We start from the raw sequence: 23,182 nt of genomic DNA on the forward strand, positions 1-23,182 counted from the left end.
CTCAAGGGTGGATACTGTGGATGTAGAAACTAAGAACGTGGAGAAAGCCTGGTCACACGGCTAAGGTCACACAATTAGCAACAGATGAGGCTCTCGGTTTTGGGGACCGTGTGACTGCCAGCCCTGCCCTTTCACCCCACCTGGCTGCTTCCAGTAGCACCTAATTTGTCTTCATTTCTTGTTTTGTAGCTAAATTAGTGCCCTGTGACGTCAAAGCTTGTAACTATTTTGTTTATATAAACCCGGATCCCAAATCTCCCGTCTTACCAAGCAAAGCATCTTGTATTTCTGATGTTTTTCCTGCCCTGCCTAGCACGGTGATGGGCTCCTGGCCCGAGTGAGTGCTTTGGAAATCAGGATTTGATGAATGTCTAGATAGCACAGTTCAAAGGTGCATTTTGTTTTCCAGAAAAATGTTTCCTGTTGGAAAACAGGAGCAACTGTGTAATTGTGCGTACAGCCGGCCCCGGGGATCACGAACTATTCTCCCTGCCTGAGTCTTCTATATTCCCTTTCATGCAAAGTACTGGTGACAGGTTGGCGATCACCCTTTGCTCAGGGCCAGGCTGCAATGTTGAGACTCCCCCAGAGAGCAAAGGTAAAGGGACGAGAACCCAATGGCAGGGACAGAAGATACTGCGTCCCTAGACATGGGACCTACTCTGTGGTTGGTTGACTGTATGTTCCTGGGCAGAAGATTAACCCTCTCTACGTCATGGCTTCCCTGCTCCTACAGGACAAGGGCAATGGCCTCCATTCTCTGTGTCTCCCCAGCAACTCAGGATCCCACTACGAAGTAACGAATATAAAGATGCCCTGGAGTAAAGACGGTACAGATTTGCGAGGCCTTAAGATCATTACGCATCACAAGACAATGGAAACCCACCTGAATGCCTGTCACCCTCTAGGCTGCTGGTAGACCTGGGAAAGGTGCTGTTGCTTTCAAGTCAAGGCGTCCCCTGAAAAGAGTGCTGGTCCCCAGTGTCTGCCCTTAACAGCAGATGCCATTTCTCACTTTTCCTGCCCTCCTTTTCCATAAATGTTTGACTCCGATTCTGAAAAGGGTCATAAAGCCGACAACAGGGTAAAACGTCCAGTTGGAATTCACGCATTCACCATACATGGCAATCAGTGTCATTCTCCCTTACGGGGGAGGGTGACACGGGGGGGGGCTCATAAGGAGTGCAAGGGCTGTCTTCCTGTGAGCCATGGTGTCCCGGCCCCGTTTCTTCACATCTAGCAACCAAGACGAATAGGCTACCTGATGGTCCGGTGAGGTGTCTGCTTCTCCTGGGCCCAGCAGCTTGCAGATCTAAGATCGCGTCACTGGTGTGAACCCACACGTGGAAAATAGGTCTGTGTGTTTTGAATGTAAGTAGGTACCAACACATATGACCATGTTTTATGTATGATGCTACGTTCAGAGTCTGTCGGTCTTTCTTAAATTGGTGAACAGTGAATGACAGAAGTGGTAACTACATACGTGCGGATTTATTAACCACCCACGATCTATCAAGCATCCGTCTGGAGATTCTAATGGTTAAATAGAAGTTACCAGGTGACTATGGATTTTTTTTTGTGCCCATGCCCAGATAACTCTCTCCTTACTGTGACCAGGTTCTACAACTCCAGCGTGTACAATTCGCATTTCTAAATGATTAGTTGTGAACAGAACGTCTTACATCAACTTATCGTAAAAGTCAAAATATTTTCCACAGAACCTAAAATCATATTCAGTATAAGCCGTAAGTATTAGTCTTAGGTTCTAGAGCTATTGGGATAGAAGGGAGCATACAGGAGGCACTGACTGTGTATTAGCTGGTGACTCTGTTATTGAGCACAAGAGATATGTCTCAAAATAAAGACCTACACACAACCAGAAGAGGAAGTGAAGGGTTTTTTTCACCAGTACTCAAATGGCAGAAAGAACGCAACTCATCACGAGTCAGGAAATCAAGTCCACCTGAAAGTCTAGATAGACACTCATATATTTTTTTAACACTTCAACTGCGTTTCCCTTAAATGAAAAAAGAAAATCACTGAGTTGTAAGCATTCCAGCCAGAACAAGTTCCTCGAATTCAACCCTGTTCCCCTTCGTAAGATACAGCAGGTTGCTTATCTCTCAAGAGAGCTTTTGTGATGCTATTTGCCTTATGGCTTTTCCACTGCACTTTAGTCTAGGACATCTAAGTAGACTCCTCAGCTCAGGGAGAGGAATGCCATGATTCCAACAGGAGCTTCTGGGTTTCCAAAACCCACAAAGCATTCCACCCCCTGCGGGGATGTAGGCATTTTGTCCCTGCACCGAGCCCAACATCCCGAGGACAGCTAGTTTTGCGTTAACCTTAGTCATCCCCCACACTGCATTAGTCACTCCAAAGAAGGACAAATCCTTATTACTTTACAGGATCATCTCTGCCAGGGGCTACCATAAAGTAAGCATGTTTCAGAAAATTAACAGAGTAGTTTTGAGCCGAAACCCGTAGTATAAAAAAAAAAAAATCCAAAATGATGGCAAGGTATTTGAAATGACAACAACACGACAGAGGACGGTTTGCATCAATGGGGGTGGGGGGCATAATTCAAACCCTCCAGGCATCAAAGCTCCTTAACATCATCAGCGCCTCCTTTGAAGACTCCGTCACCCCACAGAGGAAATTTGCAGCTGCGCGACTAATGGATCTGTTTGTAGCCCCTGCTCTTCTCCCCAGGAGCTCACTTCTTCTCTCCCCATCCCAAAGGGCAGTCAGTCCCCACCCCATCTCTTTCCCTCCTATCTCATCTCTGACAGCACCTCCCCCCCCCCATGCACAGCACAGATTTACTGCAAATTTCTCATCAGTTGTCTGTTAAGAAAAAAATTTACACATCATAGAGTGTTCTACCGTCCCAGGAATTCAGAATTCTCAGGAAAACAGGGCTACCAGAAGGGATGTTGTGTGCAATGCAAACAAACATCTCCCTTTCTTTGGAGCAATTGCTCGATGCAAAACAAGCCGCCCGCCACGTTGCTTACCCTCTCCACGCTGCGTCTTCTCAGAGATCCATACGGAATTTTCAGTAAAAGTCTTTGAGATCTATTCGGAGCCACTGCAGCCTGAACCACCATGGTGTTGGAGCCGCGTGAGCAAGTGTGTGTGTGTGTGTGTGTGTGTGTGTGTGTGTGTGTGTGCTCCCAGCAAAGTGAGAGACAAGGCTTCCTCAAAACTAAGTTATGGTCTCCTGGAGGTTTCCCAAATATCAAATAACCAAAAGAGTTTTTTCTTTCGACTGTATGAGTCAAGATGTGGTTCGTAGGGAGGCGGGGGGATGGGGGAGCAGAAAAATAGCCCAAGTTCTGTAACTTCAGCCTGCCTTCAGCAGCGCGGATTTAGCTGCCTCTTGTCTGTCCCTGCCTGTCAGTCCCCTCGGTGAGACTGCATGTCCCAGAAGTTGGCAAGCGACGCCTCTGGGGAGAGTGATCCAGAAATGTCAACTTTGCTTCTCGTGGCGACGGACGGTAACCAGGTCAGTGGTCTAATCAAAGCTCCATCAGACGTAGTATTCATTCTGTCACGTGACTCCAAAGCCCCTCGGCCGTACAGTAGGTCACATGCTCCCCTTAAAAAGACTATTTGGAATATCACCATCTGGTGCGGAGATTAATGTGAAATCCTGCATTCTGATTTCACTCTTTTCCGAGCACAGGAAAAATGTTTGCAGACCAGTGACATAACGCACTGGGGACTTGGGGAATCCCTCTTCACAGTCGTAAATTACACATATGACCCTGAGCATCAGATGTGCATATCTGGTTTTTCTCTCTCGCTTTCCAATGCATAGAAAATAAACGTGGGAGTGCAATTAATTATATATGTGGATGTAGTCCGCAAAGATAGAGTGTGAGTGAAGGAAAAAATGTTGGTATCATATGGTTCCGATGAATCAAATCAAATACTCCAGACAGACTCGCATTTGGCACGTCTTCGTTTAAATGTTTGTGTCAGAGGACATTTATTTTTACGCATGCCAGTTAACGTGAAGCAGTTAGGTTTGATTTTACAAGGCTCTGAAAAGGACTAGATTCAGATTCATCCCTCATATTTCCTATTCTTTTCTGATAACAGCGTATGATTCCAGATCAGACAGCCCTATGAAGGACGGTACACGTGATCTAAGACGTTAACTTTTCTGTAATATTTTGTAATTGATATATTCTTCATCTATGGCTACCTCTCTCTGCTCCCTGCCCCCCCCCCACAATCTGCTTATTTCTCCAGCAGAGAAAATTAACGATAAATAAAAACAAGTCAGGGGCTTCCTGAATTGGAGGTATTTTTGTTTTCTTGCTGTTAATGTATTTCTACATCCACTGGTCCTCTCTGCGCTGGGTTTTCAGAAAGGGATGCCATTTCCTTTGTAGTAATCCATGCTTTTTGGTGTTAGCCTGATAATCACTTACGTGCTTTGGGATCTGGCTTTTATTTATTCTCTGCGGGCCAGTTTATTGCAAACCATGGAAAAGAAAGTTGTGTTTATTCAAAGACTCTAATAGGAAGTGGGGTGGGGTGCAAGGCGAAGAAGCAAAGGTTTACACTGCTGGAAAATGAACCAGGAAAGCCTCTCCGAGGTGGGTGCCGGTGGGGGCAGGGTGGGAGCGACGGAAGCAGGGCCTGGTCACCCAGTGCAGACACGCATTAAGAGGCAGTTAAAGAAAGCATCAAGTTGATGTGGGAAATTTCAAATATACAACAATCGGGCTTTGTTCGTAATGGGTTCCATATGTGCGTCGGAGAGCCAGGGAAAGGGTGAGAGAGAAGGCGAGCGAGGAGGAGAGACGGGAAGGAAGTTACTCAGCCCAGCTTGCGGAGCGGCCTCTGCAAGGAGGTGGTTTAGATTTACCTTTTTCCCTCTTTCTCACCTCCTTCCTGCACTGCCTGGTTTCAAACCTGGCTTCAAACTATCTGGGGATGGAAATAAATCTGGAATGGTATCCAATCATTTGGCCAAAGGCATCCGGTTTCCTTGATAAAACCACACTGGACGACGTAAGGGTTTTGAATGAAGGACAGGCACATTTTCAAAAACACTTATCTGTCCAGAGTCCCTGGATGTCTTCCTTCCAGCGCAGTTTGAGTGGGGGGCCAGGGAAGGGGGGGGCGGGGGGTGGCGCTGGATCAGAACAGCTGAGAGAGGAGTCACTGTCTCTCTCCTGACCCAGGCCGGGGTGAAGCCCCTGGGAGCTGAATTTATTTATATTTGACTAAATGCAACTTCCTGTTTCCCAGGGGTATTAATGAGTGTTTCGCTGACGAGTTAAGGCCTCATGGCATAGTTCAGATCATAAAGGACACTTTGATGAGCTAAGTGCAAATAAAACAAAAACATATGCATTTGATTAAGGTTAAAATACATATAGAAGAGAATGTTAATGGAAACAAAAATAACCCTGAGCCAGACTCCCACACATTTGAGCCCCATCCGCTCTACCCCCCAGGGGGGCGAGGTGCAGGATCCTTTCCCATAGGAGCCCCAGGGCCTTCTCCCAGCTAATGGGGACGAGGAGGTGTCTCCGGAGCTTTCCCCAGCCCCCGCAGAGTAACTAGCCACCTTCACAGACAGATCTGAAGGCTCTCAAAGGTCAGCTTGTCCAAAAATACAAGCTGATAGTTTTGCCGTGGGGGGTTAAGATTTATACATTTAGAACTAACTGCTGAGACGAAAGCATTTAATTTCAGAAAGCCATTGTTAAAACACAAATATGTTTCCCAGGAAGGGATGTGCACTCATGCCTTTGCAGATAGGACCACTTTAGGAGGGGTGAGGGGAACTCACATTTACTGAGTGCCTAGCCTAGGTTATCCAAGGCTATCTCGATGGCAGAAATGAGTTTCACGGTCCATATTTCACAGGTGATGAAACTGGGGCTCAGAGAGGTTTGATAACTTCACCAATATAACACAGCTAGAACTGTCAGATCGAAGATGAAACCAGAGTCAAGCTGTTTCGTATCAGGGCCTGACTTGATCCATTACACTCTCACATAACACGAGGACTCTATTAGGTTACAGCAGGTTAGAAATTCAAAAAGGAGATATATCCATGGGACCCAAGAGAGATAAGGGAAAATTCCCTGTCTTTAAAAAAGAGAGAATTTAGGGGCACCTGGGTGGCTCAGTTGGTGAAGCCTCTGACTTCAGCTCAGGTCATGATCTCGCGGTTCGTGGGTTCGAGCCCCGCATTGGGCTCGCTGTAGTTAGAGCAGAGCCTGCTTCAGATCCTCTGTCCCCCTCTCTGCCCCTCCCATGCACGCACTCTCTCTCTCTCTCTCTCTCTCTCAAAAGTAAATAAACATTAAAAAAAGAAAGAGAGAGAATTCAAGTACAGGAAATGGCATTTGAAGGAGCAGTTCTCGAGTCTCTGGTCCCTTGGTGACCAGCAAGGGGCTGTGCAGGTAGCCCAGTGGGAGCCAACACAGTCCCCGGCCTGGGGGTAAAGGGATGAGCCAGATTACCAGCACCCAGGGCCAGGGTCACCTTGCAGAGGCTGGAACCCTGTGGACCCACTGGGTGAGACCTGATCACTGCTGGAGCCACGGGCCAAGGTGGAGTAGGGAAGGCCCTGGTCTTCCCCTCCTCCATTCCAGCCTACCCTCCCCAGCCTCCATGCGCTGATGACAGTTGACAGGGAGCCTTGGAAACAGCCATAGGGGTGGGGGACGGAAAGATAAGGAAGAGATCCAAGGGTAAACCAGGATCAGCACTGAGACCAGAGACGGGGGACCAAAGGACTGGGACATGGTGAATAAGGAGTAACTAAAAGAAAACCGAAAAGCAAGGGGAGAACGTCTGGAATAGCACACGACTTGGAGAAAGCACGTTTTTGCCAGGATGGCGGGCACAGAGGTTCCCCGCACATCCGGGGCACAGGGTGATGGCCCATGGGACAGATGGGGAGGATGCCATAGGGGTGCGGTGTCAGTGAACCCGGGGACATGGGGTGGAGAAGACACACTTCTGTTCTAGAGCCTCTGAAGCCCCTGCTTTGGATGCCTCTTGGAGCAGAGCACTGAAGGCGGGTGGAGTGGGGTTTTGTTTGTTTATTTTGAACACTTCCTCCTCATCTCAGTGAGAATTGTTTACATTCAAACTCTGGAATGAAAATGCATGGGGATCGATTGAACCATATTTCCGGAAAATCAATGGTCTTGACGCCCCGACGTAAGATGTATCAGATCAAATGGGTGTTCTTGGTCACCGATAGCAGGGGGGTGAACGGGGGGCGGGGGGCTTGGGGATAACGGCCTGTCGGAGAGAAAGCATTCGACAACACGGAGATAGTGGGAGGCAGCCGTGGAAGAGGGGAGACTCCACCGGCTGGGTGTGCGCGCGGGCGCCATGGCCACTCGCGGATCAGCCCAGCGGCCATGGGGGAGGGGCAGAGAACAAGAGGGAGGCCAGGGAAAGAGGAGATCTTAAACAACTAAGTGGAAGAAACACGTCACTTACACCAGGGAACCGCGGCGTGAAGGAGGCAGGGTCTTCAAAGACCCCACCAGGGACTCCGTCCACAGGACAAGAGCTGGGTTTAGAGGCCAGGCCAGTCCCACAGAGAGACTACGGATGCAGTAGAGGCAGCTCGGTGAGCAGGGCTCGTGCGGAGGGACAGGGACGAGCAACCCACGGTAGCCCTGAGCCGGGAGAGGGACCACTGGCTTTGAATGAAGTTTGGGGTTAATTGCTGTCGTGCAAACCAGGTGGGAGGATAACCAGGATGAGACTGAGCCAAAGACACACACGAAGAATTCCTCAGCAATCTGGAACATTCCTGGAGCCGGGGTGAGGGGAGTTTGGGAGGGAAGCCCTGTCTTTCTTCAACGCTCCGTCACCATTCCCGTTAGCTCCTGACCCAGCCAACCTAGGTCATTCATGTCACGTCTTATTAGAGTAAGCTATGGCTGAGGTGACGCGAACAGAAGTGCTACCCACATCCATAATTTTCTGTTTGAAAAGAGGCCGGAATTTAGGCCAAATATGAAACCTAATATCCCCAAGAGCAGGAGGAAGATACCAAGCAACACAGTTATCACCAGACCTCAAAGGGCCAAGGCCGGCGAGACTATTCACAGGTCACACAGGGAGGATGGTTGAGGGGTCTCTTGGTTTTCATGCAGGTTTGGCCTGATGCAGGACACTATTGGCAGTGTCCAGTTTTGGACAGACTCTTCGTCCTCGTGTGGCATTTGGAGGAAACTGTAGGGACAATTGTAGCCAGGGGGGGGTGGGCAGATAAAATTTTCTTGGCTTCTTGCCTTTCCCTCCTTCCCTCCCTTCTTCCTTCCTTCCTTCCTTCCTTCCTTCCTTCCTTCCTTCCTTCCTTCTTCCTTCCTTCCCTCCCCCCTCCCTCCCTCCATCCTTCCTTCTTTCCTTCCTTCTTTCTTCCTTCCTTCCTTCCAACCTTCCTTCCTTCCTTCCTTCCTTCCTTCCTTCCTTCCTTCCTTCCTTCTTCCCTCCCTTCTTCCTTCCTTCCTTCCTTCCTTCCTTCCTTCCTTCCTTCCTTCCTTCTTCCTTCCCTCCCTTCCTCCCTTCCTTCCTTCCTTCCTTCCTTCCTTCCTTCCTTCCTTCCTTCCTTCCTTCCTTCCTTCCTTCCCCTCTGTCTCTCTCTAACTTCCCTTGCCTATTTAGGCTACATTCTGGGCTTTATTGAATAGTCTGCCTCCGTGACCAGCCAGGCAAAGAAAATAAAAGGAATTTGAACCGAATTGTTCAGTTTGGCTCCTAATTACTGTTGCTGGTAGAAGTCTGGTGGGCCGGGACGAGTCTACTAATTGCTTCTGATATGACATTGTCTGTGCTCTCCTTGTATTCCATGCCAAGCTCTCCGATATTGGCTTTGCCCCCATCTAAACCAATTTTGAAAACACCCTTCTATTGCTTCCACTGCATCATTCATTCAGCACTAATTTTACTGAGGGTCTAATAGAATAATGGCAACCCCGTTTCAAGGCACAGTCTGCTGCAGGCACCATTCTAAAAGCTTTTAGATGTATTAATTCTTTAATTCTCGTCACGTCTTGTCAAATGGGCACTTTGCCTTTTCCCTACATGAAGATGAAGACACTGAGGCCCAGAGACATGAAGTCACCTGGCCCAGGTCACACCGAAAGAGGCTTCGGGGTTCATCAACTGCTGGACTCTGCTAGATGCCTGCTCTGGATCAGGTGCTGCTCCAAGAAGGGAGGACACAAGGGAACTTCTGCTTTCTGGAAGCATTTGTTTTTGTTCCTCATGCTTAGTTCCCCCCTGTGATGAGGTATTCATAGTGAAACCTGGAAGTTTGCTGAAGAGCTACCCAATAGGATAAAATGCAATCTGTCCAATCTGTCCAAGTTCTTTGGAAATGGTACACACACACACACACACACACACAAATTTTCACTCTCACTTTGGTACACTGTTTCCCATTGCTTCAACATAACAGCCTTCCTGGATCTCACCATCTACCTCTCTGCCTCTTCATACATATTCTCCTAGGACATACATGTTTCATCCATCTGAATTCCTTAAAGGTCACACAGTTTAGCCACATATACTGGGTGGTAAAGAGGCTTCTTTTTAGACCTTCGAGAATGCCCTGTTCGGTAGGTTTCATCGGGGTAACTAGGAGTAGAGAATTAATTTGCCCAGAAGAAGACCCCCCCCCCCCAACCCCATTCCCCATCAACTCAAAAATACACATCCGGTCACAAAGGAACCCAGACCTTACATTCTTCCAGGGTAGGGGAGAAAATACAGCATTTGCTGCTTGGAAACCTCATGTGCTAATCAGGGATCCGAGAATCTCACTCAATCTTGATGGCAATGATCAAGCTGTAGGGAATGTCAAGTAGAAAATACGAACGGCCTGTGCGGAGGATTAGTCTAGATTCTGTCTTAGCACCCTTTGCTTCATGGGCACCAAATGCCAGCTCATCAGCCTGCTGGCGGGATTATTCAACTCTTCACCCAGAGAAGGAGGGAGCAGGCAGAGATCCTGCTTGCAAGCAGCAGACGAATTTCATTCCTCCACATAAAAAGTCCTTCACATCTGCCCTGGATATGATTTGCCCCCATCAGAGCTCCACTTGCCCTTCCCAGCATGAGGCTAAGTCAGGCAATCAATGGCTGTAGCCTGGGATAATGGCTATTCTGCATGGTGGTAATGGCTTATTGCATGTGCTATTCGAAGTGATGTCATGTCCAGGTCCTGAAGAATCGATAAGATTGCCAGGATGCCTGTGTGATTAATCGGGTAATAAGCTGACCCGTGTGGGGCTGGCTGTGTGGATTGGCTTGCGAGACCGTTTTGCAAAGCTCTTTTTCATGGGCTATCCATCCATGTGGATGGATTTTGATAACTAGCATTGATTTGCCATTTTTATGAAGTGCCGTTTGCACAGGGTAAACTGTGTAATTGCACCCAGAATGGCAAAATAAATAATGTTCTTATCTATGGTATTGACGACCCAGGATTAGCTGAATATATATAGTACACCTCTAAACAGAGTCAATGGATGTTGGCTTTTGACTTTTACGAGGCACAGCTCTCAAATTTCAGGTGTCTTAGATAAGCATTGGGTGGCAAATGATCAACTTTTAAATCTGCTACTAATTTCCATGCTACCTTTTTTTCCAGGAGAAGTTTAACATGATTTTCTTTAATAGGAGAATGGTTACCTTGTTTTAAGTAATCCCTCTGGTGCTGCAAAGGACGGTGGCTTTCTTTGGGGCCGTCAGATTGCTTTCTGTTCTGTGCCCAGGACAATGTCACTCCCAAGGGCAGGTGCCCAATTGCCCATGGTTCTCTGGGATAACCCACCTGGTCTGTATTGTACCAACGTGGGAAAGGAAAGCACTTGATCTGTTTAAAGATGGGTGCTGAGAAACCTCCCATCATAAGAATAGGGTTTATCTTGAGTGTGTCTTAGATGCTTCCCAACATCCCATAGGTCAAAATGCAAAAGGGATACGCAGTAGACGATCAAGGCCAGAATGGGCACAATACCTACCATGGACACGTGCTAAGATGTGGACGAAGATGCATAGGGGACTCTCACTGTTACTGTACTTGGCGTACTCCATTCTCTTTGAATTCTAAACCTTGAGAGCACGAATGCAGATAACAGACGTGTGAAAATTAAGTGACATAGTGGAATCACGTGTGGGAATAAAGGTGGTAAGAAATGACAGTAGAGCCGGATTCTGACATGCAGATTATAGAAAAATATATTTTAGAACTTATCCGTGAGCAACAGGAGTCATTACAAGCTACTTCTTGCAAGGAAGTGACACCATCTAGCCTGAACTTCTTGAGCTTGAGTGGTAAAGGCTGAGTGGTAGGATGGAGAGCCCAGGTGTATCAGAAGCCAAGAGAACAGTGGCAAGGTTATTGCCATCGTCCAAGTGAGAGGTGATGGAGCCCAGAACCAGGACAGCAGTGCGAGGCTGAATACAAGATACTGGGGAAAAATAAATGGTAGAGGGAGGCATACAGTGATCCTCTATCATGATGGAGGAGAGGAAGGATGGTCCTATTAGCCAAGTACCCAGAAGGAGGACCAGGTTTGGGGAGATGATAATGAGTAGTTCTGGACACACAGAGCTCCTGGTGACCGAACATTTTGACCTGGAACATAAGAGGGGAGTCGAACCTAGAAATGTCGCTTTGGATTTCAACTGCAGACTAGTAACCACTAGTCAGGTTATTAGTTAAGTGTGAGGGCGGGCATTCAAGAACACAAAATTTACTTCTTCTCACACACCTCTTCTCAAGAGTTTACTGGAAGATAGTCTCCAGTAAAAGAAAGTTAAGCCTGCAAGGGGGGGGGGTGGTGGTGGTATTTGAATTCCAAGTAAAGGAGAATGAATCCTAGGAGAGCTGACGGAGGGGTTTCTCAGAATAATGAAAAGAGGAGCCCCAAGAACACAGTCATGCTAGGGACTCAGAGAGGAGCTCGCCCAAGAGGTGCAGGAGCGTGGAGGAGCCCCGGAAGGAGGTCTCAAAAAAAAAAAAAAAAACAACGCATGTATTGAGTATCTGATGAGTGCACCAAATTGAGAGCAGGTACAAAGCTCCTTAAAGATTAAAGATCTTAGAGAAAAATGACTAATAGGTGCACAGAAAATCAAGCAAACAATGAAACAAAGCAATTACTGCCACCTGGAAAAACAGAAAGGTGTAAAATCCAGGAGATGTGATCATAATACACACCATTTCTCCAGTGTAAACAATACATTGGCCATCGTAATAAAACTGAATTTTGATTTAAACCGTGGTATAGATATATTGGTAAAGGTGGACGGAGAGAGATAAGCATTTGTAGGGATGTGGAGGAAGCTTTCAAGTAAGTTAAAGCCTCATCTTACAAAGGATGTTCCTGGGGAGAGGACCCGGAGATGGGGAGAAAGGGTCTGAAGCCTGGTGTTTTTCTTTATAAGCCTTCTAGTCCCTCTTCACCTTTAAAATGTTATGAACATTGCCATGCACATATATCATTTTGATGAAAATTAGAACTGAATTGTAAACAGAGGAGCAATGTTCCGGGCACTATGAACAGATAAGGACTGGGAGCAGTGGGTGGCATTATGGGGTCACTGATGGCCTTGAGAAAGTGTGTGCAGCTCTCTGGCAGCAGAAGGGAGAGCTAGAGCCGTCTGGCCTCCTTCTGGATGGACAGATTCGAGTCTTGATACTGGGTTATTCTATCTGACAAGTAATGTTTCAGGAGACCTGCTTGATTTCCTCCGTTTTCCTTTCCTTCGGTGTACATTTCAGAGCTCTTGGTCTATGGATCTGCTATGGAAATGGCTACTGAACGAGAAGCCTCCAAACCACCTTGAAAAGAACCTTAAATCCTTTGAAACAAGATGAGGACACATGGACGAAAGGAAGGAAGACAAATACGTCAGTAAGGGCATTGCCACCAATTCTGGAGATTCTCCTGGAGAGGCATTCACGCACTTTGACTGGACCTTCTGTGTTCTTCACTTTGCTGTGATATTGTGTGTGTGTGTTTGCATGAATACACTCATGTACACACTCATGTATGTTATTTCCTCTCGTGAACCCAACAGCACTGTAGCGGCGACAGGAGCCCCAGAGTGGTGACAACTAATTATGAAACACCAGGTCTGATATGTCCCTTTTATCGTATCTTGCAGAAGCCTTGCATTCCCACAAAATCCCTCAGTGGCCCTTTGTAATCCTGGAAAGGAAGTGTCAATCTGGAAACAGCTGTTCTTCAGATAGTGGGATGACATCCTGATGAGCATACTATGAGCAACAGAGGAAACCTAAGGCTGATGGGACTGTGATGCAAATATTTTTTCTAGACAATTAGACTCACATGAGAAAGCCTATATTTCTTAGCAGGGCTGAGAGGAGAGTCAGTGACCTATGAATGACAAGTCCTCAAGCCCTATGGGATGTTGGACACTTTTCTCTGGTTCTCTCCTGGCAGGTGGTTCTGGAAAGGCAGCCCAGAGTCACCTTGCTCAGAGGCCCTACCCAGGAAAACCCTGCTGGAAAACAGAAGAAGCCTGTCCCCAGGGCTCCACGCCCCTGTTGGCTGCAGAGCTCAGGACCGGGTACCTCTTGCCATTTTGGGAGAAGTCAGGAGAAATGTCCACAGATTGATGAAGTCAAGGCCAGGAGTAAATGCTGTGCTTCCACAGAACCAAAACCCCTGATAATTCCAGGGAGAGTGTTGGGTGGGAATGGTAAGAGTGAACATAGGAGTAAAGAAACAGAAAATGACTTATTGCGCTTTGGGGATTGAAACAGATGCCTTTATAGGGGAAGGCAAAGGGAAGATGTGGATTAACCCATGAGCACCTCCTTTGCATCAGGCATGGCCCTGGGCACTTGCTCTAAATTACCTCTTTGAGATCTTCACTACGATCCTGTAAGCTGGGTAGAATTAGCTGCATTTTATTGATAAGGAAATCAAAGCTCAGAAAGATTAAATGCTTGCCAGCCTGCTGACAGTCACACAAGTAGGAAGTGGCGCTGAGCTGGGACTGAGACCCAAGCTCATGCAACTTTAAAGCTCATTTTCAATATTCTCTAGGGATGTATAAATGGAAATACATCAGAGGATCCTGCCCTTCTTAACAAGGCTTGCCCTCAGGAGAAACCATTTTATGAAAGCCTAAACAATGGGGAAGGGAAGCCTTCCTGGGGAGCCTACCGGGGAAGGGAAATACACAACTGCAGCCAGCGCTAGGTTTCCAAGTGAGGGAAGGAAAAAGCCCAACTTCAGCCCCTCCACCTATCCTGTCTCACCTAGGGGAGGAAAAAAAACTTGAAAAACACTGGTGAAGATGAAGTCCCGAAGGCTCACTAAAAGACTGAGAACGAGCAAAGGGCTACACATGCCTCTCCTCCCATACCTTACCACCACATTACTAAAGGCCTATTTCCCATAGTTCCTTTCATACAATACATCATGTCCACCTTGAAATTACAAGGCATACTAAAAGGCAAAAAAAAAAAAAAAACCAATTTGAAGAGACTGAACAGGCATGAAAAACAGAGTGAGATATGGCAGGAATTTGAATTATTAGACCAGGAACTAAAAAAAAGTCAACTAAAATTTATATCCTAAGGGCTTTAATGGAAAAAGTTGGCAATATGGAAGAACAGATGGAAATGAAAACAGAGAGATGGGAATTCTAAGGATTCAAAAGAAATTCTAGAGATCAGGAACTGTGAGAGAAAAGAAGAGTGACTTGATAGGTTTACTAGTATACTAGAGACAGATGAAGAAAGAATCTCTGAGCTTGATGATAAGAACATAGTAACAAATAGAGTTAAATGTTAATCTAACAATATCAATGATCACTTTAAATGTCAATAGTCCAAATATACAGCTTAAAAGACAGATATTATCAGAGTGGATCAAAACACAGGGCCAAACTATATGTTTTCTATAAGAAACCCAAAGACACATCTAGGTAGAAAGCAAAGGGATGGAGAAAGGTATACTATACTAATACTAATCAAAAGAAAGTAGGAATAGCTATATTAATTTCAGACTCAGCAGACTTCAAGTAAAACTATCAGGAATAAAGGGGGTATTACATAATGATAAATGGGCCAATTCTCCAAAAAGACATAACAATTCTTAACATATATGCTCCTAATAACAGAGTGTCACAATATGTAAGACAAAAACTGATAGAACTGCAAGAAGAAAAAGATAAAGCTATTAGTATAGTTGGACATGTCAATATTGTCCTGTCAGAAATGGACAGATCCGGCAGGCCCAAATTCAGTAAGGACAAAGTTGAACTCAACAACACCATCAAACAACTGAATATGATGGACATCTATAGACTATTTCATCCAACAAAAGCAGAATACATATTCTTCTCAAGCTCACATGGATCTTTCACCAAGATAAACCATTTCCTGGGACATAAAACACATCTTAACAAATTTAAAAGATTAAAAGTCATATGATGTCTTCTCTCCGACCACAATGGAATTAAACTAGAAATCAATAACAAAAAAGATAGATTATACTTGAATATTAAACACCATAGTTCTAAATAACACATGGATCGCATAAGAAATCTAAAAAGAAATTTTTAAAAGTTTTTTGAACTAAAACTGAAAACACAGCTTATCAAAATTTGTGGAGTGCAGTGAAAGAAGTTCTCAGTGGGAAATTTATAGCATTAAATGCATAAATTAGAAGAGGAATCTAAAAATCAGTAATACAAGCTTCCCATTAAGGAATGTAGAAAAAAGAAGAGCAAATTGAATCATAGTAAGCAGAAGGAAAAAAAATAAAAATTAGAGCAAAAATCAATGAAAGTAAAAACAGGATATTAATAGCGAAAGCCAATAAAATCAAAAGCTGGTCCTTTGAAAAGATCAATAAAAGCAATAAATGTTTAGCTAGGATAATTTAAAAAAAGAGAGAAGACACAAATTACTACTATCAGATGTGAAGGAGGAGACATCCTTTGGACATTAAAAAGATAATAAATGAACACTATGAACAACTCTGTGCCCATAAATTTGATAACCCAAATGAAACGGATCCATTCCTTGAAAGACAATCTGCCAAAACTCACATAAGAAGAAATAGAACCAATAATTGATAACTTTGCAAAACAGAAGGCCTTAGGCCCAGATAGGTACAATGCTAAACTCTGTGAAACATTTATGGAAGAAATTATACTAATCTTCCACAATATTTTCCAGAAGACAGAAGTAAATACTTCCTAATTCATTTTATGAGGTCAGCATTGCTCTAATATCAAAACCAGACAAACACATTACTAGAAAACTACAGACTGATATATGTCATGAACACAGATGCAAAAATTCTCAACAAAATATTAGCAAACTGAGTACAACAATGTATAAAAAGGATAAAAAGTGAGATTTGTTCCAGGTATACAAGGTTGTTTCAACATTAAAAATCAACTAATGAAACAAAATGCAATGAAAAAAATCCTAAGGAAGAAAACTCACACAATCATATCAATAGATGTAGAGAAAATATTTGACAAAATCCAACACCCATTCATGATAAAAGCTCTCAATAATCTAGGAAATAGAGAACTTTCCCAACTTAAGGATATCCTCAAAAAGCCTTCAGCTAAACACCATACTTAATGGTGAGAAACTTGGGAGTTTCCCCATTAAGATCAGGAACAAGGCAACGATGTCTTTCTCATCATTGCTTTCTGATACACTATTGGGATCCTAGTTAATGCAATAAGACAAGAAAAAGAAATAAAATGTATACAGATTGAGAAAGAACATACAACATATAAAGCTGTCTTGGTTCACAGATGACATGATTGTTAATATAGAAAATCTGAAAAAATTAACAAAAATACTCCTGGAACTAATAAGTGATTATAGAAAGGTTATATAATACAAGGTTAATATACAAAAGTCAGTTGCTTTCCTATATGCGGCAATGAACAAGTGCAATTTGAAATTAAAAATATGTTACCATTTACATTAGCACTCCCAAAGTGAACTATTTAGGTATAGAAAGTTCTAACAAAATATGCATAAAATCTATATGAGGAACATGAGAAAACTTTGATGAAAGATATCAAAGAAGATCTAAATAATTGGAGAAAAATTCCGTGTCCATGGATGGGAAGACTTGATATTATCTAAATGTCAGTTTTTCTCAAATTTGTCTATAGATTAACACAATCTCAGTCAAAATCCCAGCAAGTTATTTTGTAGATATGAACAAACTGATTCTGAAGCTTATATGGAGAAGCGAAAGATCCAGATTAATTAATTCAATATTGATGGTAAAAAAAGTTGGAGAAAGCTGATACCACTCAACTTCCAAGACTTACTATAAAGCTACTTTAATTAAGACAGTATATGGGGCGCCTGGGTGGCGCAGTCGATTAAGCGTCCGACTTCAGCCAGGTCACGATCTCGCGGTCCGGGAGTTCGCGCCCCGCGTCAGGCTCTGGGCTGATGGCTCGGAGCCTGGAGCCTGTTTCCGATTCTGTGTCTCCCTCTCTCTCTGCCCCTCCCCCGTTCATGCTCTGTCTCTCTCTGTCCCAAAAATAAATAAAAACGTTGAAAAAAAAATTAAAAAAAAAAATTAAGACAGTATGGTACTGGTGCAAGAATAGATAAATAGATCAATGAAACAGAATAGAGAGCCCAGAAACAAACCTACATAAATAAAATAAACTGATCTTTGGCAAAGGAGAAAAGGTAGTACAATGGAGAAAAACAACCTTTCAAACAATCAGTTCTGGAACAACTGAACATTCACATGCCAAAAAAAAAAAAAAAAAAGAATCTAGACATCACACTTGATAGCGTTTACAAAAATTAACTCAAAATGGATTGCAGACTTAAATGTAAAACACAAAACAATAAAACTCCTACAAGATCTAGATGACCTTGGATGTGGTGATACCTTTTTAGACATAACACCAAGGCAATATCTATGAAAGACATAATTGATGAGCTGGACTTCATGAAAATGAAAAAACTACTCTGCAAAGAACTGCCAGGAGAATGAGAAGACCCATAGACTGGGAAAAAATATTTGTAAAAGATGTATCTGACAGGTGACCGATATCCCAGAGAGAAAAAGAACTCTTAAAACTCAGCGATGAGGAAACAAACAACCGGTTTAAAAAGTGGACCAAAGACCTTAACACACACCTCACCAAAGAAGATATACAGATGGAAAGTAAGCGTATGAAAAAGATGTTCATGTGATATGTCATTGAGCGATGGCAAGTTAAGACAACAATGAAATACCACTACACATCTATTAGAATGGCCCAAATCCAAAACACTGATGACACCAAATGCTGGCAAGGATACGGAGCAATGGGAGCGCTTAATTGCCAATGGGAAGGCAAAATAGCATAACCACTTTGGAAGATACTTTGGTCATTTCTTGCAAAACTAAACACTTACCATACAATCCAGGAATTGAACTCCTTGGTGTTTACTCAAATGAATTGAAACCTATGTCCACACAAAAACCTACACACAGATGTTTATAGCCATTTATTCCTAATTGCTAAAACTTGGAAGCAACCAAGATATCTTCAGTAGGTTAATGAATAAATAAACGTTGGCACATCCAAACAACAGCCTATTATTAAGCGCTAAAAAGAAATGAGCTATCAAGCCACGAGAAGGCTCGGAGGAAACTTACATGCGTATCGTTAAATGAAAGAAACCAATCTGAAAAGGCCACATACTGTATGAGCCTAATTATATGGAATTCTGGAAAAGGCAAAATAGGAAAGGAGACAGTAAAGAGATCAGTGGTTGCCAGGCAGGAGGGAGGGGGGAGGGATCAATGGAGCAAAGTGGATTTCTAGGGCAGTGAAGCCATCTTACATGATTCTGCAATGGTGGATACATGTCACATGTTAGTCACCCATAGTCAACCCACAGAATGTATAGCACCAATAGTGAACCATAATGTAAACTACTGAGTGACAATGATGTGTCAGTATAGGTTCCTTGATGGTGATAAACATATCGCTGTAGTGTGGGACATTGTGAGTGTGTGGGAACCGGAGTACAGGGGAAATCTCTTTACTTTCTGCTCAATTTTGCTGTGAACCTCAAATTAGTCTGAACAATATTTTTCAGCAATTAATAAAATAGAGTATACAGAGGCTGATCTGGAGATAATAGTGGGAGGATGAACTGGAGGGAAATAATAGATATAGGAGAATAATTAGATGGTTAGTCCAAGCGAGAGGTACTAAGGACCTAAACTGGGCCCATGAAATTAAGGGTTGTATTTACAGAAAAGGGTGGAGTATGTGATCCCATTCCCTTCTAGGGGAGAGTATATCTAGGAACGCGCAAACAAGATTATTGGAAGTAATTGGAAAAGTGTGTGTGTGTTGGGGGGAGGGGCAGCTAAGGACAGAAAGGGACTACATTAACGACTTGGTGGTATTTAAATAAAACAACTTCTTGATCAATTTTTCCCTGAGGTGACCAAGCTCACACTCACCCTTTGGTATGCCACACACAGACCACCCCCCAGACAAGACCCTACAGCCACCACCATGGCAGACCATGGTGGTTGGGCAGAGGGTATCAGCTGGCAAAGAAACTTCCCATCCTGCGGCTCAGTCTCTATGTATACTTCAGAAAATAGCGATGCTGGCCATGAACCTCCCGTCAGTGGAAATCCAGAAGGTCGCTCTCCTTTCTTGACACATTCCTCCTGAAGTCATAACTTCCTGATCCTCTAGTCAGAATGAATGCGAGGTATTGGGACCCCAGTATCCAGCCTGCAAAGGGTGATTCCCTTCGGGAATCCTGCCAGTATAATGTTGCCTCAATTAGATGACAGATTATAAATTAATAAAGAAAAGAAACCCCAGACTCTCACGTCTGCCAAAACACACCATTCCCTGTGAGGTTCCTGAAAGGGACTTAGTGATGTATAGTGAAAGGGCCAACCCCCCACAGCCTTTTCCAGATTCGAGACACAGACTGGCTGGTCCTCAAAATGTACCACCACCGCCTTTCCCAGGGGAACGCCAGTGTTGTTCTTGGAAGGAGAACACTTTTCTTTCAGCTGTATTACCCCCTGCATGCTTCACACAGTCTGTAGCTCCCTACGCCCCCATCAGTAATACAAAACAGACCTATCACCAACAGAAAACCCCGAGAAAAGAGTAAGAATGACCGTGGTTGGTTTGGGGTAGAAATGATGTTTAGGTTGCTACGGATGATGGGGGCTTTCAAAGATTGTGTTTCTAAAACCATCACAGGAATAGAAGTATCCTTGTCAGCTGCTGCTGCTTTAAAAAACCAGTCACTCAAACAGCCTTATCCCATAAAATCAATTCCTGAGGAAGTCTTAGTAACCTAATCCCTAGGAGAGTGGACAAGATCAAGACACCAGTGCTCTGTACAGAGTGATGTTTTCTCTCTCTCCCACCCTCTGCACGCTCCATGGGAAAAATACAGTATGTTGAGCCCACCCTCTCCTTTGTTTTCTGGAATGATCACTTCACTTCACAAACACATCTAAGTCTCCCCGGGAGTACCTACTGTGGCTGCTTCTGTCTCTTTGGGCAGGTGTTTTCTATTCCTTCAACCCATTCATTCAGACGTCTGGACATTACTTGTTCTGAGAAGCCATTTCTCCGCTATGTCATCCATACAGACCATTCCGCGCCACTCAGGCATTTAGCCACTTTATGGTTTTCTTCCCCCGAGGCACACGAGCGAGAAATAAAGACGCTGTGTGAGAACTGGACAACTGTGGAATAGAATCCTATTCAGCAAAAGGGACAGAGTCGTAAAGACACTGGGGGTGGCAGAGGAGGACCCATTGTGTGGAATAAATGAAAGCCTTTACTTACAAACACATCCATGAGCAGGTGCTCCAGCGTCACTTCAAAGTCTTCCAGTTTGGCAGCTAGAGTCATAACGAATGCTCCGATTTGCGCTCAGGCCTCGGGGGTGGCCCCAACCTGCACACTCCTCAGCTCAGAAAACGCGGCCGGTGTCAGATTTAGGCACAGGCGGAATGGGCACTAGTGGGACGCGGAACAGAGCATCACAGACCGCGCCGATGCAGCTCTTTAGCCAGAGATCTTTAAGGGTTAAAAAGAAAAAATCTGCACTAATGGCACTAGGAGACCACCCTGGGTGCAAAGTGATGTCACCAGGTAAAGAATCCAGCCACCGCCTGCTCTTCGCAAGCTTCCTGGTCTGAGGTGCTGCGTGAAACCCCAAAAATGGGCGAAAGAGAAGGCGCCGGGGGGATGATGCCAGGCAGCAGCGAGAGAATGGAGGAAGCCGTCTGACTCTGATATTTATAGGGCCACATGTTTTTGACTCTAGCCCATTTCTCAGTTCATTTCTGACCTTTCATAAATGGCCAAGCACACTGGAGTGTATTGTAGAGCGGGGGCAGTGGGTCCCACAGAAGTTGGCTGTGACCAATGCTGGGGCAATTCACACAGACACGCCATCAATAGTTCTTTGTGAAAAACCCATCAGACCTTGTTCTGTACACGACGACAGAAAAGCACATAGTCTTGTGAAAAACAAGGAAACGAAAGTTGTGGGGGTACTAAATTTTTCCTCAGAATATTATTAGATCCTTACACTCTCCCCCGTCCTCTGTCCTCCCCACCCCCTCTCTTGCAAGAGTAGATAAACATCAAGGAAAAAAATTTAATCTCTTGTGTCAACTCCTCAAGCTTCTGCCAGTAAAGAACATCCACTATATCTTGCAAATGTCATTTCTCCATTTTGGCCTTCAAAGTCTGACATTTTTTTTTTTCTTGCCTAAAAGATTTTAACATTGTGGTAAAACACACATAATGTAAAATTCACCATCTTCACTGCATTTATGTGTAAAGTTCAGTACTGTTAAGTACATTCACATTGCTGTAGGACCAATCTCCGATCGCATCTTACAAAACTGAAACTCTGTGCCCATTAGACAAATCGCCGTCACCCCCCTTCTTCCCAGCCCCTGGCACCCACCATTCCATTTTCCATCTCTATGGATTTGACTACTCTAGGTACCTCATATAAGTGAGATTATACAGTACGGAGTTTGTACCCAGTCCTTTTGTGTCTGGCTTCTTTCACTTAGCATGTCTTCAAGGTTCATCTATGTTGTAGACTACGTAAGAATTTCTTTCCCTTATAAGGCTGAAATCTTATATCCTAAGAAAGACTCCTGGTTTGGATAATTTTTCAGGCCTGGGAAAATCTCTCAGGAACACTTGGCTGTCAAGTCTTTAGTGGCCATTCCTGCTGTGACGTCCTAACCCAGACAGCCTTGGTCTGCAAGTGAGTTCTGTCCTGTTCCCTAAACAAGCCGAATGATCCATGGAGAGTCTAGTCTCTGACTCCACACAGAATGTGACCACTTAACAGTCAATACTGATGGCAGAGAAGAGGGTGCCCCGGGTGAAGTTGAGGAATTACAAGAAGTCTCTGCTCTACAATAAAACTCTCCCCACTTTCTGTTGGCAGAGCTCTGGTCTCAAGTGGGAACAACCAAAACTCTCCAATTTAGTATCTTTCCATGAATTTCCATTTCCCCAAAGGAGATACAGACCCCCTTGAGTCAGCATTTAACATTCAAACAAAGCAACCACAAAGTAAAGGACAAAGGAAAAAAGTTGATAAAAAGCATCATACTATTTCTAAAGCGGATTTGGAATCTGTCGGTAGTTTAGCTTGACAGTTGGTCATAAATTGTACGTAAATGTTCTCTGAGTTACGGTTTCAATTCTGTTTTGGGGTCTCTCATGGAGGAATTTGAGTGGCTTCATGACAGGCATCTCTGTTTAGGCAACGGCACCAGGGAGGGGGAGGCAATGCTGTGATGAATGGCTCCAATAGCCAAGAACGTACAGAAAATATATTTCCCGGATGGGTGAACTCGGATTCACAGAACTTCCTATCAGCTAATGTGTTTACCATGTCTGCAACTGGTACAGTGAGTAGAGCAACCAATGTCAGCAACAAAGACTCAGCACAAGCTGACTTCTTGCCATGGAGCTGCCATCTTTCGTTAAAACTATGGCCGTCCGGAAGATACTAAAAAAGGCTAGGTGCCTTCTCTCACCAGGTGAGAGCACTGGGCAAACAATGAGCTATATGACCAGGAGACCATCGGGGAAGACAGGTGTAGACATA

The 23,182-nt window shown here is 44.4% G+C and overlaps 1 protein-coding gene across 4 annotated transcripts in view; it reads right to left on the bottom strand.

Moving 5' to 3' along the window:
* FRMD4A (FERM domain containing 4A) overlaps nucleotides 1-23,182 on the bottom strand; it is a 616,540-nt gene that overhangs the window by 312,859 nt on the left and 280,499 nt on the right. The window contains exon 1 of one of the 4 annotated variants that reach the window (XM_043563479.1): nucleotides 3,018-3,493. The exons of 2 other annotated variants lie outside the window; for them this stretch is intronic. In XM_043563479.1, coding sequence (XP_043419414.1) covers nucleotides 3,018-3,110 — 93 coding nt within the window. In that variant the 5' untranslated portion in view covers nucleotides 3,111-3,493. Of the gene's footprint in view, nucleotides 1-3,017; nucleotides 3,497-23,182 lie in introns of those variants that run through there. One more of the 4 variants, XM_043563483.1, reaches the window with a different exon arrangement.

Source organism: Prionailurus bengalensis, chromosome B4 (genome assembly GCF_016509475.1).
Source record: "Prionailurus bengalensis isolate Pbe53 chromosome B4, Fcat_Pben_1.1_paternal_pri, whole genome shotgun sequence".
NCBI lineage: Eukaryota > Metazoa > Chordata > Mammalia > Carnivora > Felidae > Prionailurus > Prionailurus bengalensis.